Genomic DNA, 16,194 nt, shown 5'->3' with positions numbered 1-16,194 from the left:
TTTGGACACCACTAATGATACAGTCTCTGTGGATGTAACCCAGGAACCTGCTTGTCCTGTTTCAATTGATTAATTTAAATTGGTGCAATCTGAGGATGTGGACAAGATCCTTGGGGAAGCAAGACACACCATATGCACTCTAGACCCTTGCTCTTCTTGGCTAACTAAACAGGCTGCGGTGGGGAGTTAGTTGATTAGGTGAAGAGGATTATCTAGATCAGGGGTCCTAAAAGTAAGGCCTGAGGGCCGGATACGGCCCTCCAAGGTCATTTACCCAACCCTCGCTCAGGGTCAACCTAAGTCTGAAATTACCTGAAAGCACACAACAACAACAACAACAACAACAACAACAATCCTATCTCATCAGCCAAAAGCAGATCCACACTTCCCATTGCAATACCAATAAGTTTATATTTGTTAAAATTGTTCTTCATTTTAATTATTGTATTGTTTTTGCACTACAAATAAGATATGTGCAGTGTGCATAGGACATGTTTTCTTCAAATTATAATCCGGCCCTCCAACAGTTTGAGGGACTGTGATCTGGCCCTCTGTTTAAAACGTTTGAGGACCCCTGATCCAGATCCATTCCAGTCTGGTTTCAGGCCCGGCTATGGGATTGAGATGGCTTTGGTTGCCTTGGTGGATGATCTATGTAGAGAGCTTGATAGTGGGAGTGTGTCCCTGTTAGTTCTCTTGGACTTCTCAGCAGCCTTCAATACTATTGACAATGGTATTCTTCTGGGTCACTTGGCTGGGATGGGGCTTGGGGGCATTGTTTTACAATGGCTCCAGTCCTTCCTGGAAGCTGGGGCTGGCCACAGCCAATAGGGAGCTCTGGCCTGGGTTGGACCAGGAGGTCACAAAGAGTTGGAAGTGACTGAATGAATAAACAATAAAGTATGCCCAGATATTTATAGGCTACAGGCTGATTGCACATTATGGTTTGTCCATTTAGCATCTCTGTGCCCTCGATGTGAGTAATTTTCGATGATCATGATCATCACCTCCTCAGGGGAGCGTGCTTGCTCCATCAATGTTGAACATTTACACAAATGATCAACCACTGCCAGAAAAGACAGAGAGTTTAATCTGTGCTGATGATCGTGCCATTACTGCCCAAGCAGGGAGCTCTGAGATGGTTGAACAGAAACTTTCCGAAGATCTAGGTGCTCTTACTGCCCATTACAGGGAAAACCAGCTGATTCCTAATCCATCTAAAACACAGACATGTACTTTTAATCTTAAGAACAGACAAGCATCCCGAGCTCTGAGGATGACCTGGGAAGGAACCCCACTGAAGCATTGCAGCACACCCAAATACCTGGGAGTTACCCTGGACCGTGCTTGACTTACAAGAAGCACTGCCTGAATTTCAAGCAAAAAGTGGGCGCTAGAAACAATATCATATGAAAGCTGACTGGCACAATCTGGGGATCACAACCAGATACAGTGAAGACATCTGCCCTTGCGCTTTGCTACTCTGTTGCTGAGTATGCATGCCCAGTGTGGAACACATCTCACCACATTAAAACAGTGGATGTGGCTCTTAATGAGACATGCCTCATTATCACGGGGTGTCTGCGCCCTACACCACTGGAGAAATTACATTGTTTAGCCAGCATTGCACCACCTGACATCCACGGAGAAGTAGCAACCAATAGTGAAGGACCAAGGCAGTGACATCTCCAGCTCATCCCTTGTTTGGGCATCAGCCAGCACATCAATGACTTAAATCAAGATTTTTTTTTTCTAAGATCTACAGAGACATTCGCTGGAACACCTCAGCAAGCGAGAGTCCAAAAGTGGCAGGCTCAAACCCAGAACCTCAATCAATGGCTGATACCAAATGAGAGACTCCCCCCTGGGCACACAGAGGACTTGGAAGGCGCTGAACAGGCACCACGAGATGCAGCCAACCTTAAGAAATGGGGCCACAAAGTGGAGTCCACAACATGCAGGTGTGGAGAAGCGCAAACCACAGACCACTACACCAATGCAACCTGAGCCCATGCACAATGGAGGACCTTCTTGCAGCAACACCAGAGGCACTCCGAGTGGCCAGTTTCTGGTCAAAGAACATTTAGTAGAATACCAACTCTGCAAACTTTGTGGGTTTTTTTGTTTGTTTTTAATGCAATACAACTGTTTTGGTTCGCTCCTGACACGAAAAAATCATCATCTCTCCCAAACCCTTCTGGCTTGAAAGCAACCCTTGCCTGCAATGACGCCTGGGCGCCACCGGGGGCGGTAGAGGGGCGGCCCGTGCATTCGCCGAGCTTGCTTTCTCCCTCGTCTGACGTCACTTCCGCTCGGCGTCGAGAGTCCTAGTGAAGGCCTGTTGCGGTGAGTTTCTCTCTCATTTCCCCGTTGTTGGACCTTTTTCCTTCGAAATAAATGCCTGCTCTTTTTTCTCTATCTGTATGTTCCTTCATAAAACTCATGTGTTTTCCCCTGCTATCACTATCTATTGCTGTATATCTTTTATGTGTTTTTCTTAATTAAATTCCATGCGGTTTAATAAACTGCATTTATTAGGATTATTAGTCTTTTATTTCCTTGCATTTTTCCTTCTGATTAGTTGTATTTTTCCTCGATTATATACATATTTTCCTGTTATTTAGGCCTCATTTATTTCTATAGATTTTCTCTTCATAAAAGACATATATTTTTTCTCTGCTTATATAAAATACATAATACTTTTAATTGTTTCTTATTCTTTTCTGTATTTTCTTATTATTGTATATTTTCCTTCACAAAACACAGGTATTTCCCCCCTCTTTTTTGCTATAGCATTGTTTATCTTTTTAACACATTAAAAAAAACCCGATTTCTACTTGTGTTGTTTTCTATATATATATATAGTCTAATATTATTTAAATATATATATGCAAGAGAATATATTGTTTTTATTATGTTTTATTGATGTTATTTGTAATGAATTTTTTATCTATGTTAAATGTTTTTAATGTTTAATTATCTTTGTACTGTTGTGGGCATCGAATTGTGCCGTTTTGTAAACTGCCACGAGTTGCCCTTGGGCTGAGAATGGCAGTATAGAAATATAGTAAATAAATATAATTATTGTCAAAGGCTTTCATGGCTGGAATCACTAGGTTCTTGTAGGTTTTTTTGGTCTATATGGCCATGTTCTAGAGGCATTTCTTCTGACGTTTCGCCTGCATCTATGGCAAGCATCCTCAGAGGTAGTGAGGATGCTTGCCATAGATGCAGGCGAAACGTCAGGAGAAATGCCTCTAGAACATGGCCCTGTAGCCCGAAAAAACCTACAAGAACCTAATATAATTATTGTTCAGATATCATCTCGACCTCTGTGTTAGAATGAGAAGATATTAATATATAACATGCATACATGTTAGAATATATATATCTATACACAGAGTAGGAAAGGATAATGACGATGCTAGATGGATTACGGACTATGAATTGGTGAACATTGACCACAAGATGATTTTATTGCTGCTAGTATATTGTTTGACTGTCTTAATTAGTTATAATTGTTGACATTATATGGTAAATTTGTGTATTGTATATTGTATATTGTACTGTATTTTGTGAATTGTTAGGCATCGAATTGTGCTTTTTTGTAAGCCGCCCTGAGTCCCTCCTAGGGGGTTGAGAAGGGCGGGGTAGAAGCACTCCAAAAAAAAAAAAATCCAAAGAAATAAATATATAAGATTAGGAGCCCCAGATGGCACAGCAGGTTAAACTGCTGAGCTGCTGAACTTGATGACCGAAAGGTTGGCGGTTCAAATCCTGGGAGCAGGGTGAACTCTCAGTGTTAGCCCCAGCTTCTGCCAACCTAGCAGTTTAAAAATATGCAAATTTGAGTAGATCAATAGGTACCACTTCTGCAGGAAGGTAATGGCACTCCATGCAGTCACGCCGGCCACATGACCTAGGTGGTGTCTACGGACAACATTGGCTCTTTGGCTTTGAAATGGAGATGAGCACTACTCCCCAGAGTCAGACTCGACTGGACTTAATGTCAAGGGCAAACCTTTACCTTATATATAAGACTATATAATGATAATAATATTGTAATATAATGATATAGAATGATTATATATATATATATATATATATATTATTTTGCTCCTAGATTTTCTTCTTATTCCTATGAATTTTTCTTTATTAATGCATATTTTCCTCCTATTATTCTGTATTATCCAACCATCCATCCATCCACCAATCTATCCATCTACTAATCTGTCCACATTTCCTTCTAGCTGTCCATCCATCCACCAATCTCTCCACAATTCAATCTGTTCTATCTGTCTATGTATTCATCCATCCACCAATCCATCCATCCACAAATCTATCCACATTTCCTACTAGCTAGCTATCCATCTACCAATCTATCCACAATTTCTTCTATTCTGTCCATCCATATCCATCTGATATTATATATACATTATATTTAATATAAATGTATATACGGAGAGATGTGTGTGTGTATATGTGTGCATACAATATATATATTATTGGCAAAGGGTAGATTTGCGTGAAGCCCAAAAAGAGCAGATCGTTTACAAACTGGATAGGATCTAATATATATAATATTGTATGCTTTACCCTTAATGCATAGTCTGGTCTTTCTTAAAGGCAAGAGCATGTCTTCGGAGTCCGGGAAGAAGCGCAAGCCAAAGGTCATCCGGACAGAGGGTGTTGCTTCGGAAGGGAAGCGCAGCCGGGCAGAGGCCGAGCATAGCCAGGTGGGTATGGGGTGAGGGCAGGCTATGCCTGGGAAAGCTGAACCGGGGGGGGGGGGGGGGGGTTTGGGGAACTAGATCTCTCTCTCATCCTCTCTGTTTTGACAGGAGGGACGGCCTTTGAGTGAGGAGGCGGAGGTGGAGCTGCGGGATCCCAGCAAGGATTTTGCCCTCTACCAGCGCACCTGCCAGGACCTCCAGCGCCTGATGCTCGAGATCCAGGAGCTGAAGAGCCGAGGCGGCCGGGACAGTGTACGTTTGAGGAGCCCCAGAGGAAATCTGACCTAACCCTCTCCCAAATGCAGGAGGCCTCTCCTCCAAGCCTACCCACTGAGGGATTAATTTCACGTGTGTTAGGGCTGTGCAAAATTATAATTCCTCCTTGCAAGAAGGGAAAAAATAGGCCCACTTTCAGAGCTGGAGAAGGTGGAAAGTAGGCCACTTTCTCGAAACTGGAGACAGGGGAAAGTAGGCCTTTCAGAGCTGAAGAACGGGGAAAACAGGTCTTCTAAAAACTGGAGAAGGGGAGAAGTAGGCTCACTTTCAGAGCTGGAGAAGGCGGAAAATTGGTCTTGAAACTCGAGAAGGGGGAAAGTAGGCTTTCTTCTCAAAACTGGAGAAAGGTGAAAGTAGGCCATTTTTCATCTTTAGTGCAGTTTCATGAACTTCTCAGCTTTTCTGATACACCAACTGGGAAATGACACGTTACCAATCGAGTTGGGCAAACCTTTCTTGTATTTTATGTCTTCTGTATTGCACTTTTGTTGGTGTGTAAGCTGCCCCAAGTCCTTTTCAGGAGATGGTGGCAGGAAATATTTTGTGTGTGTGTGTGTGTGTATATAATCACATAATATCTGTTTTTTGTGTGTGTGTGTGTGTGTGTATATATATATATATACGCACAAATATTGATATAATGTTGAGGTCCATTTGCGGCAATGTGTTCCCCAGGCAGCGGAGATTGAAGAGCGCCGGATCCAGAGCTGCGTCCATTTTATGACCCTGAAGAAGCTCAACCGTTTGGCTCACATTCGGCTGAAGAGCGGACGAGACCAGACCCATGAGGTGAGTTTGTGGTGACTTTTCATCAGCTTTGGACAGTTTTAGGTGAGGGGAAAAATCACATTATTATTATTATTATTATTATTATTATTATTATTTATCGTTAATGTTGATTTTTATTTAGTAATATAATTTGGTGGTATCATTAAGTGGTAGTATTCAGTAGTAGTTTATAGCAGTATTATTTAGTAGTATTATTTAGTAGTGCTGATGATCGTAGCCTTACTATATATGTATATTAATATAAACATAATAGCCTTAATGTAGTATTATATATTATATAAATTTTAATATTATGTGTAATAATACACTATAATATGATATAATAATATTATACTATATATTAATATAAATATGAAATAGAATTAAATGTTGCTCAATTATTTAATAATACATTCTAACATTATATAATATTATATAATATATTAATGTAAATATAAAAATAGAATTAAATGTTACTCAATTATTTAAACAATTCTGTTATGGATGAGCCAATATTCCCTTACTTCTGTTGTCCTGAATCTAAAAGTATATCCCGTTGTGTTGTTTGTTGTTGCTGTTGTTGTTATTATTATTATTATTATTTCTAGGCCAAGCAGAAGGTGGATGCCTATCACTTGCAGCTCCAGAACCTTCTCTACGAAGTCATGCACCTCCAGAAGGAGATCACCAAATGCCTTGAATTCAAGTACGAACCCTATGGATGCTAGAGGGCCTTTCAAGGCTATTTAGACCCTGTATTGTTTGTGTGTGTATTTACATATGTATGTATGTGGGTGTATAGGGGGTGAGAGAGATAGATATATCTATCTCCCCCTTCATATTACCTGTTGATTTTTGGCAAAACCATGCATTTTGTAGGGTTTTTCTAAACTATATTGAGACCTTACAATATATGTATAAGTCTATCTATCTTATATATGTATAAGTCTATCAGATATCTATCTGGGATATCTGAGTCTACACTGCCATTTATCCCAGGTCAAAGCAGAAAATGTGGGGTTTTATTCAGCTGTGTGGAAGTGGCCCAAGAGATGTGTCTGTCTGTCTATCTATCTATCTATCTATCTATCTAACCCGAATAATTATGTAGGGTTTTAAAAAAGATATTTAGACCACATCTTTCTCTAAATAGAGAGAGAGAGATGGATAGATATATAGAGAGAGGGGGGATAGAGAGAGATGGATTTATAGTGATAGATAGACTTATTGAAATCCATTTCTCTCCCTCTGTAAGTTTATTTCAATAAGTCTATCTAGATAGATAGATGGATAGATGGATTTATAGTGATAGATAGATAGATAGATAGATAGAAATAAACTTAGATAAAGAGATGGATAGATATTAGAGAGATGAATAGACAGATAGATGGATTTATAGTGAAAGATAGATGTATTCAAATAAACTTATAAAGAGAGATGGATAGATAGAAATAGAGAGAGAATTTATCATATTGATTTATTGAGATAGATTTATATATAGAAAGAGACGGATGGAGAGACAAAGATAAAGGTATACAGATAGAGGGAGAGATCAAGGGAGAGAGTTATATATATATATATATATAGAGCAGGGGTCAGGAACCTTCGGCTCTCCAGGTGTGGTGGACTTCAACTCCCACAATTCTTTGAGGCTCGGCATTCACCCCAAAGGCTTACCTTGGCCTCAAGGAATTGTGGGAGTTGAAGTCCACCACACCTGGAGAGCCGAAGGTTCCCCATGCCTGATATAGAGAGAGAGAGAGAGAGAGAGAAATGGAAAGATATATATATTAGATCGATAGAGATAAATTGACAGAGATAGATATATAGAAGACCAAGGGAGAGGTTGAGAAAAATAGAAAGAGGTAGATAGATAGAGATTTATATATGACAAAGGGAGAGACTGAGTGAAATAGAAAGGGATAGATCAAGATAGATAGATAGAGATTACCAAAGGAGAGATTGAGAGAAACAGAGAGAGAGAGAGATAAAGATGGAGATATATCAGTGGTTCTTGACCTGTGGGTTCCCAGGTGTTTTGGCCTCCCAACTCCCAACAGTTTACCAGCTGTTAGGATTTCTGGGAGTTGAAAGCCAAAACATCTGGGGAACCACAGGTTCCGAACCACTAACTTAGACAAATGACCAGGTCAAAGCAGAAAATGTGGGATTTTATTCAGCTGTGTGGAAGTGGTCCAAGAGAGAGATTGAGAGAAAGAGAAAGAGAAATAGGGATAGATAGATAGATAGATAGATAGATAGATAGATAGATAGATAGATAGAGGTGACCAAGGGAGAGATTGAGAGAAATAAAAAGAAATCTATAGAGATATATAAATAATCAAGGGAGATATTGAGAGAAATAGAAAGAGATAGATAAATAGATAAATAGAGTTAGAGATATATAGATGACCAAGGGAGAGAAAGAGAGATAAAGATAGTGATATATAGATGACCAAGGGAGAGATTGATAGATAGAAATAGATAAGAGATAGAAAGCTTGCTAGAGAAAGAGAGCTAGAGAAGAAGAGCAGGAGAGAGATGCCTTCCTGTTGCCTCTGTGACTGAAAAAGAGACCGGATGTCCCAGCTCTCCCCCCTCCCTCCCTCCCTGTGTGTGTGTTTGTTGACTTATTTCCTTCCTTCCTTGCAGGTCGAAGCACGAGGAGATTGAGCTGGTGGGGCTTGAGTCCTTCTACTTGGAGGCACCCAGAGAGATCAGCCGGCCGGAGGTCACTCGGGAAGACCCGCATCAGCAGACCCTGGCCCGCCTGGACTGGGAGCTAGAGCAGCGCAAGCGGTAGGAAGGAAGGAATAATTGTTCTTGTTGTTATTAATGACCTGGCCAAAATGTAGCTGTGCATCAGATCCGCATTGCACACTCCCCTTTGCGCTTAGCCACAGCCAAAAGGGGAAGCCGCTTCAAGGAGCATCAGCTCTAGTCAATCTCCCATTTAATTGCCAGACTTCAGTGCCCATCACAAGTATTGAACCTGACTCAGCACATGGAAGATGGTTTTGAAAGGGAGTAGATCACAGGAGCTGTCCGTAGCGTGTGATACTGTAAATCATCAACATCTCTTGAGAAAAATTCATAATATCACAAAGGATTACCACTACTTCATAGGAAAACTACTACAAAGCAGGAGCTTTTTTGTTGAGTTCCGGGGCCAGACCCCCACCGAAATCCAGGACACAGAAACGGATCGCAATCTACCCAGATTCCACAAGCCTAGTAGATCTAGATCAAGAGTGAGATGTGAGAAAGGGATTGCCTGGTGCCTTCCTGCTTAGCACAAATAGGATTGGACTGGAGGGGGCCTAGCAGAAGGACACCGTCCGATCCCTCCCATCAGAGGGCCACCCAGTCAACCCTTTGCCTCAAGGCCATGGAACCCAAGAGTCTTAACAAGCTTTCTGTGTCTTCCTTCTCTCTGTCCTTCTTGTGTGTAGCCTGGCGGAGAAGTACAAAGAAGGCCTGTCCCAGAAGGAGACCATCCTGAAGGAGATCGAGGTCAAGAAGGAGTACCTCACCAACCTCCAGCCCAGGCTCCACAGCATCATGCAGGTCGGCCAGCTTTGTGTCACCATCAACATGATCATGATCAAGACTATCATCATGGTCATCAGCATCCTATTGTTATAAATACTGATCATAATAACAATAATGATAATAACAATAACAATTATAACAAACAAACAAACAAAACACAAAATTTGCAGACTTGGTATTCTATTAAATGTCCTTTGGCCAGTAGCTGGCCACTTGGAGTGCCTCTGGTGTTGCTATAAGAAGGTCCTCCATTGTGCATATGGCAGGGCTCAGGGTGTATTGCAGTAGGTAGTCTGTGGTTTGCTCCTCTCCACACTCGCATGTCGCGGATTCCACTTTGTGGCCCCATTTCTTAAGGTTGGCTCTGCATCTCGTGGTGCCAGAGCGCAGTCTGTTCAGCGCCTTCCAAGTCGCCCAGTCTTCTATGTGCCCAGGAGAGAGTTTCTCATTTGGTTTCAGCCATTGATTGATGATACATTATTATCATATCATTCTTTTATTATTATTATTACCATCATGTTATTGTTATTAGCGTTATTATCATTATTGCTATTATCACCATATTTTATTATGATTGTCATTATTATTATCATCATTATTAGTTTTTCTAATTAGAAATAGTATCATTATTATTGATATTGCCATCATTATTACCATTGTTATTATTATTAAATTATTTTTTTCTCCTAGGCCTCACTTCCTGTCCACCTCACCTCTCAATGGCCTTTCGAACAGGTCAAATAGGTCGACACCCAAAACAACTAATACTGTAATAAGAATAATATATTTATTTATATCCCACTCAATAATAAGAAGAATGTTTTACTTTTATTTATACTCCACTTAATAATAATAATAATAATAATAATAATGTATTATATTTATTTATACCCCTCTAAATCATAATAAAAGCAATGATGATAATAATGTATTTATTTATACCCCACTAAATAATAATAATAATAATAATAATAATAAATATATTTATTTATACTCCACTAAACAATAGTAATAATAATAATCGATTTATCATTGATCCACTCCTTTGGGCTTCACCCAAATCTACCATTTGCCAAAATATATGATCCTGTGCTTTTCTTTTCCATTTCTGACCAAATAGCTTAACTATTGGTTCATCCCATGGTTTAAATATTTAAATTTAAAGTTAATTTAATGTAATTGCTAAAATACCAAAGATGAACCAATAATAATAATAATAATAATAACAACCATAACAATAATAATAAATATTTATTTATACCTCACTTAATAATAATAATAATAATAATAATAATAATAATAATAATTCTTTTCCTTACAGGCTTCTCTGCCTGTACAGGAGTACCTCTCGATGCCCTTTGACCAGGTCCACAAGCAACATGAAACGGCCCGGCACCTCCCTCCTCCCCTTTATGTTCTCTTTGTCCAGGCCAGCGCCTATGGACAAGCCTGCGGTAAGTCGGGAACTCAAGGGGATTCTGGGAATTGTAGTCCTAGGAAAATACTTTTTAAAATATTATTTTTCTATATTTTGCACAGACAAGAAGCTGGTGGTGGCCATTGAAGGGAACGTGGAGGAGGCCAAGGCCCTCTGCAAACCACCAGAAGACTCTCAAGGTAATAAAAAATTATTATTATTATTATTATTATTATTATTATATTTTTTACCCGCCTCTCCATTTAAAAAACACACCGTAAAATGCACACATGAAAACTGGTTTCCATGCAATATATATATGAAACTACAGAAACTACATGATTCTATTTTCATGGTTGTATATTTTTAGAGTTTTAAATTGCTGATCTGGTAATATTCAATTGTAATGTTCATATTTGTGTATTTGTATAGTGTATTGGTTTTATTGTGAGTGTCTTCTTTTACAGAACTATAAAGCGGATTTGTGTGTGTGTGTGTCAGAAGGAACTTGAGAAACTGCAAGTCACTTCTGGTGTGAGAGAATTAGCCATCTGCAGGGATGTTGCCTAGGGGACGCTGGATGTTTTGATGTTTTACCATCCATGTGGGAGGCTTCTCTCATGTCCCTCATCTGCGCTCTCTCTAGATTCAAACCTCCAACCTGTCGCTCTTTAGTCCTGCCAGCATAAGGGTTTAACACAAATCTTATATATATATATATATATATATATATATATATACACACACACACACACACACACACACACACACATACACATATACACTTATATATATGTGTGTGTGTGTGTCTGTATAATCTATATATAATCATTGAGATAAGCTGGACTACACCTCCCATCCTTCCCAGACAGCATTGTGGTGGTAGTCCATGGCATCTGGTGTATTAGACTGTATAGAAATCCACTTTGTATTGATAATTGGAGTTAATTGTTTCAAAATGTATTATTATTTATTTGATTCTCCTTATAATTATATATAAATTGCATTTTATTTGGGTTTGCAGATGACGAGAGTGACTCGGACGCTGAGGAGGAGCAGACAACGGTAAGCGTGGGCCTATTATTATTATGTTGTAACCCTTCTCAACTCTTGGGAAGAGATGCGTAAGATGGCAATAATAATAATAACAACAACAATGTATTCACTCTCCTTAAACCTTGGGGAGAGATGGGTAAGAAACACATTATTATTATTATTATTATTATTATTATTATTATTATTATTATTATTTAATTCTATAGTAACCCTCAAGTGTTGTGGAGAGATGGTTAAGAAATAATAATAATAAATGGAAGTCTTGGGGAAGAAATAATTATAATAAAATAATTATAATTATTATGTATTAACCCTTCTCAAGCCTTGGGGAGAGATGGGTAAGAATGTATTATTATTGATGTTCTTAGAAGCGTCGGCGCCCAACGCTGGGGGTCCAGCTAGACGACAAGCGCAAGGAAATGCTGAAGCGCCACCCGCTGTCTGTCAGCGTTGATCTGAAGTGCAAAGGTCAGGGGCTTGAGTAACAAATCTAAACAGTCTGATGCCCTTTTGACGTTGCCATAGAGTTTCACTGGAGGTGCTACCATTTTGTTGCAGACGGGAGCCTCCTCCACCTGACCTTCTACTTCCTGATGAGCCTCAACGTGGTGACAGTCAAGGCCAAGGTGACTGCCGCCAAAGTGACTACCCCCATCAGCGGCGGGTGAGTTCCTTGGGGAATTGTTAGGGTCAAAAAAAAGGGGGGGGGAGATGGTGGGGAACATTGGACTTCAACCTTTTGTCCCTGTGCCCCCAGTGACCTCCTCTCCCCAGACTCCCTTCTGAACTGTTTGTACCCTGGGGATCATGGAAAGAAGACTCCCAACCCAGCCAACCAGTTCCAGTTTGATAAAGTGGGGTAAGTCGGGTGAGCAATGGTCAGAAGGAGGGTGGAGGATGGTCTGGAGATACATAGTGGTTAGAAGGGTGGAGGATGGTCTGGAGACATGTAATGATTAGATCTATAATGGTCAGTAGAAGAATGGCCCATGGTTTTGGACCACTAATGGTTAGGAGAGGGGTTCCCAATGGATTGGGAACCAGTAGTGATTACAAAGGAGTGACCAATGGTCAGAAGAAAGGGTGGATGATGGGTTAAGGATTGGTCCTGGTTAGAAGAAAGGTGGGCCAGAGTCTGGAGACCCATAGCAGTCAGAAGAGGGGTGGCGGATCGGTTGGGAGCCAATAATGGTCAAAAGAAGGGGAGCCAATGGGTTGGAGACCCATAGAGGCTAGATGAGTAGTGGCCTAGGTGGTCAGATGCCCCCCTGACTCTCTCCCCAGTATCCTGTCTCTGAATGACTATGTGACGGAGCTGGGACACCCTTACATCTGGGCCCAGAAGCTGGGGGGCCTGCACTTCCCCAAGGACCAGCCTCAGGTGCGTCTGGAGGAATGGCATCCATTTTGGTATTGGATGGGGGGATCTCTCTGGGAATCTCTCCATCCTCCAGCATGACTCTATGGTCAGTGCCACACTGGAGGACCTTGAGAGATCCCTGGAGAGGACAGCCTTAACTCCCAGGTCTCATCCTGCAGGGTTCCATCATGGCCGACAACACGCTCAGTGCCAGCCACATGGAGCAGACCATGAAGCTGCTCAAGACGCGGCTGGAGTCCCGCCTCGCCCTCCACAGGCAGTTTGCCTCTCTTGGTACGTCACTTCCAGATCGTGCCCTGTAGTGTTGGTACTGGAGGGCCTTGGGAAAGCCTCCTCTCTAGATCCTGCCCTCCTTTGACTCTATTTCCTGTCCACAGAACATGGCATCCTCCCAGTTTCCAGCGAGTGCCAGCACCTCTTCCCGGCCAAGATAGTTTCACGTTTGGTCAAATGGGTGACCATCACTTACGAGGATTATCTGGTAAGGGGCCCCAAAGATGGAGATTTTGGGGGACAGGAAGTCTGCGCCAAATGGCAGCCATCTTGGTAACCTCCTCCTCCTCCTAGGACCTCTCTTACACAAAGGACGTGGTGGAGGCTGGCCTGGCGGAGGACACTCACCTGTACTACATGGCATTCATAGAAAGAGGGACAGGTGCGTAGGATTTGGGAGGGGTCTCAATGACCTTTGGGGGGGGCCTTTTGGCCACCAATTCTCTGTTTAGGTTGGTTAGATGACCTTGGGGAGGCCTTGTGGGGAAGCCATTGTTAATGTTTCTTTATCCCTTTGGGGTCGCCGCAGCCAAACTCCAGGCAGCCGTGGCCTTGAACCCGGGTTACAGCGCCATCCCTCCTGTCTTCAGCCTCTTCTTGAACTGGAACGGCGAGCGCAACAATTGCAATGACGACAACATCCGGGTAGGTCAAATAATTATGCATACATAAGTGTGTATGTATAGTTGTATAGTTTAATTGTATGTAATGATCTCAACTAGGGGTAAAACTTCAAAATTTCCCTAAAAATCAGTGATGTTTGCGATGTGTCATTGTAGAGAAATTTGAGGGGATAACTCTTGTAGTTTAAAGTAAAAGCTCATAAAACGTCAAAACATCCTAATAGCATTCTGAAACTTGTGAAGCTTAAGAGTAACCAATGCCTGCTACCAGTGTAGCAAGTTTTGTCCCAATAAATGGAGGGAGGAGCCCCGTTAAGTGTCCCCATTGGTGCAAATGGGCGAATAACTTCATGAAAAACTAACAGCTTTTTCGGAACTTTGGAATAGATCTGGCAGTCCCCGTACGACTTAAAAAAAAAAACACTTTTTCAAATCAAAACTGTCGCTCTAATTTAGTCACGACAGAAGGAAGGTGTTTGGAGTCATGCATACCCCTACTGGCTACCATTTTATTTGGGGTTTACCTGTAAACAAAAGAGTGCCCTTTGGAGCTTGCTCACTAGGAAACAAGATGGCTGCCATAGTAGTAACTAGCCCCTCCCCCTTTCCTCCCCTGTGCAGGCCATGGAACGGGAGGTGAATGTCCACCAGGGGGAGCTGCTGGGCCCCCATCGGGGTTTCCAGCTGCTGACCAACCAGCTGCAGCGCCTGTGCCTCTTGATGGATGTTTACCTGGAGACAGAGGCCCATGACAGCAGCGTGGAAGGGCCCAAGGAGTTCCCCCGCGAGAAGATGTGCCTCCGCCTGGCAAGGTAGGGCTCTCGTGCCACCCCTCTCCACAGCCCCAAAGACTGGTCCTCGCAAGTACAGTGTTCCCTTGCTACTTTGCAGTTTGTTTTTCGCTGACTCGCTGTTTCACGGGTTTTTCCCTCCTCGCTCCTCCCTCCAGCCTTGAAGGGGCTTTCCTTCGCTCTCTCACTTCACCTGGCAAAGGGAAAGGCGAGGAAGGCATGCTTCCTTTCCTTCCTTCCCTGACAGCCACCGCACTGACGGGGAGGAAGAGGAGAGGAAGGCAAAGGCGCGGAGTGGGGAAGGAGGAGGGGAGGTGGAGCCAGGCACAAGGAGGAGTCAGCGGGAAGTCTGGTGTGCAAGGGAGGGGGGAAGGAGGAGCGGAAAGAGAAGGCAAAGGGATTGAATGAGGGGGGGGGGGAGGAGAGGAGTGGGTAGAGCGTCCCTACTTTGCAGATTTTCACTTATTGCGGATGGTCCTGGAACGCAACATCTGCAATAAGTGAGGGAACACTGTAGCTCAATTTAGGCTCCGATGGGGACCCCTTGGTCTTTTAGGGTTTCTTTAGGGTCATTCATGCTGGAAGAGGTGTCCAAGGGACACCTGGTCCAACCCTATCCTGCCACTGCAATACAGGGAAAGGAATTAACCTCAGGGTTCAGCAATGGACCTTGAATGAGTTGAAATCTATAGTATTAAGAAACCTGGAATTGGAGGAATCCATAATATTCATAGAGGTGGAATGGTCTTTGAATTGAGAGGAAACCCTAATATTCACGGGGTCAGGAGGAATACGTATTAAGGGACTTTGAATTGGGAGGAAACCCTAATATTAATCAGAATCGGAAATAGCCTTTAATTAGGGAGAAACCCATAGTATTAATACGGTCGGAGGGGACCTTGAATTGAGAGGAATCCTTCATGTGGGAGCAGCCGTTCGCGCAGTCACCCAGAAACAAAATGGCCACCCTTGGGGTTCATATAGCAACAAAATGACCACCATTATGGGAAACCCCCAACGGCCCCCATTTTGTCTGGGGCTTCCATGGAAGGGCCATCCCACCCAACCTCATCAGCATCAAGGGGACGCACTCTTCTTTCTCCCTCTCACAGGGGCCCCAGTCGGATGAAGCCCTTCAAATACAACCATCCACAGGGATTCTTCAGCCACCGCTGAAGCCAGATTCTCCTCGACGCCATCTTTATTCAGGTCTCTTGACTGTATTGTTTTAGAACACTCTCATCATTAAAAGCGGAATCATATGTCGTTTTGTCTAAGTTATTTGGGTTTGGGGAAAAGGAGGGATGGGGACCTCCTCGTTCAT

General features: G+C 42.3%; 1 protein-coding gene across 1 annotated transcript; it reads left to right on the top strand.

Moving 5' to 3' along the window:
- Positions 1-2,283: 2,283 nt before the first annotated feature.
- On the top strand, positions 2,284-16,132 carry THOC5 (THO complex subunit 5). The gene is made up of 20 exons (XM_060785286.2): positions 2,284-2,346; positions 4,627-4,736; positions 4,842-4,985; positions 5,685-5,798; positions 6,386-6,483; positions 8,430-8,576; positions 9,230-9,344; positions 10,651-10,783; positions 10,869-10,946; positions 11,771-11,811; positions 12,171-12,270; positions 12,361-12,466; positions 12,560-12,661; positions 13,087-13,183; positions 13,342-13,456; positions 13,561-13,664; positions 13,751-13,838; positions 13,986-14,101; positions 14,701-14,891; positions 15,983-16,132. The coding sequence occupies exons 2-20, from the start codon at positions 4,635-4,637 to the stop codon at positions 16,044-16,046; spliced, it is 2,055 nt and encodes a 684-aa protein (XP_060641269.2). The 5' UTR covers positions 2,284-2,346; positions 4,627-4,634; the 3' UTR covers positions 16,047-16,132.
- Positions 16,133-16,194: the final 62 nt, after the last annotated feature.

The sequence above is a fragment of the Anolis sagrei genome, chromosome X (assembly GCF_037176765.1).
Source record: "Anolis sagrei isolate rAnoSag1 chromosome X, rAnoSag1.mat, whole genome shotgun sequence".
Classification (NCBI taxonomy): domain Eukaryota; kingdom Metazoa; phylum Chordata; class Lepidosauria; order Squamata; family Dactyloidae; genus Anolis; species Anolis sagrei.
Note: the sequence above shows the minus strand (reverse complement) of the source record. Positions and strands in the feature narration are given on the sequence as shown.

Excerpts from the sequence above, each read along its gene's own strand:
- THOC5 (XM_060785286.2), top strand. The coding sequence starts at position 4,635 with ATGTCTTCGGAGTCCGGGAAGAAGCGCAAGCCAAAGGTCATCCGGACA. Across the intron at positions 12,271-12,360 it reads CGTTGATCTGAAGTGCAAAG|ACGGGAGCCTCCTCCACCTG; the intron begins GTCAGGGGCTTG and ends ATTTTGTTGCAG. Across the intron at positions 13,184-13,341 it reads TCCCCAAGGACCAGCCTCAG|GGTTCCATCATGGCCGACAA; the intron begins GTGCGTCTGGAG and ends CTCATCCTGCAG.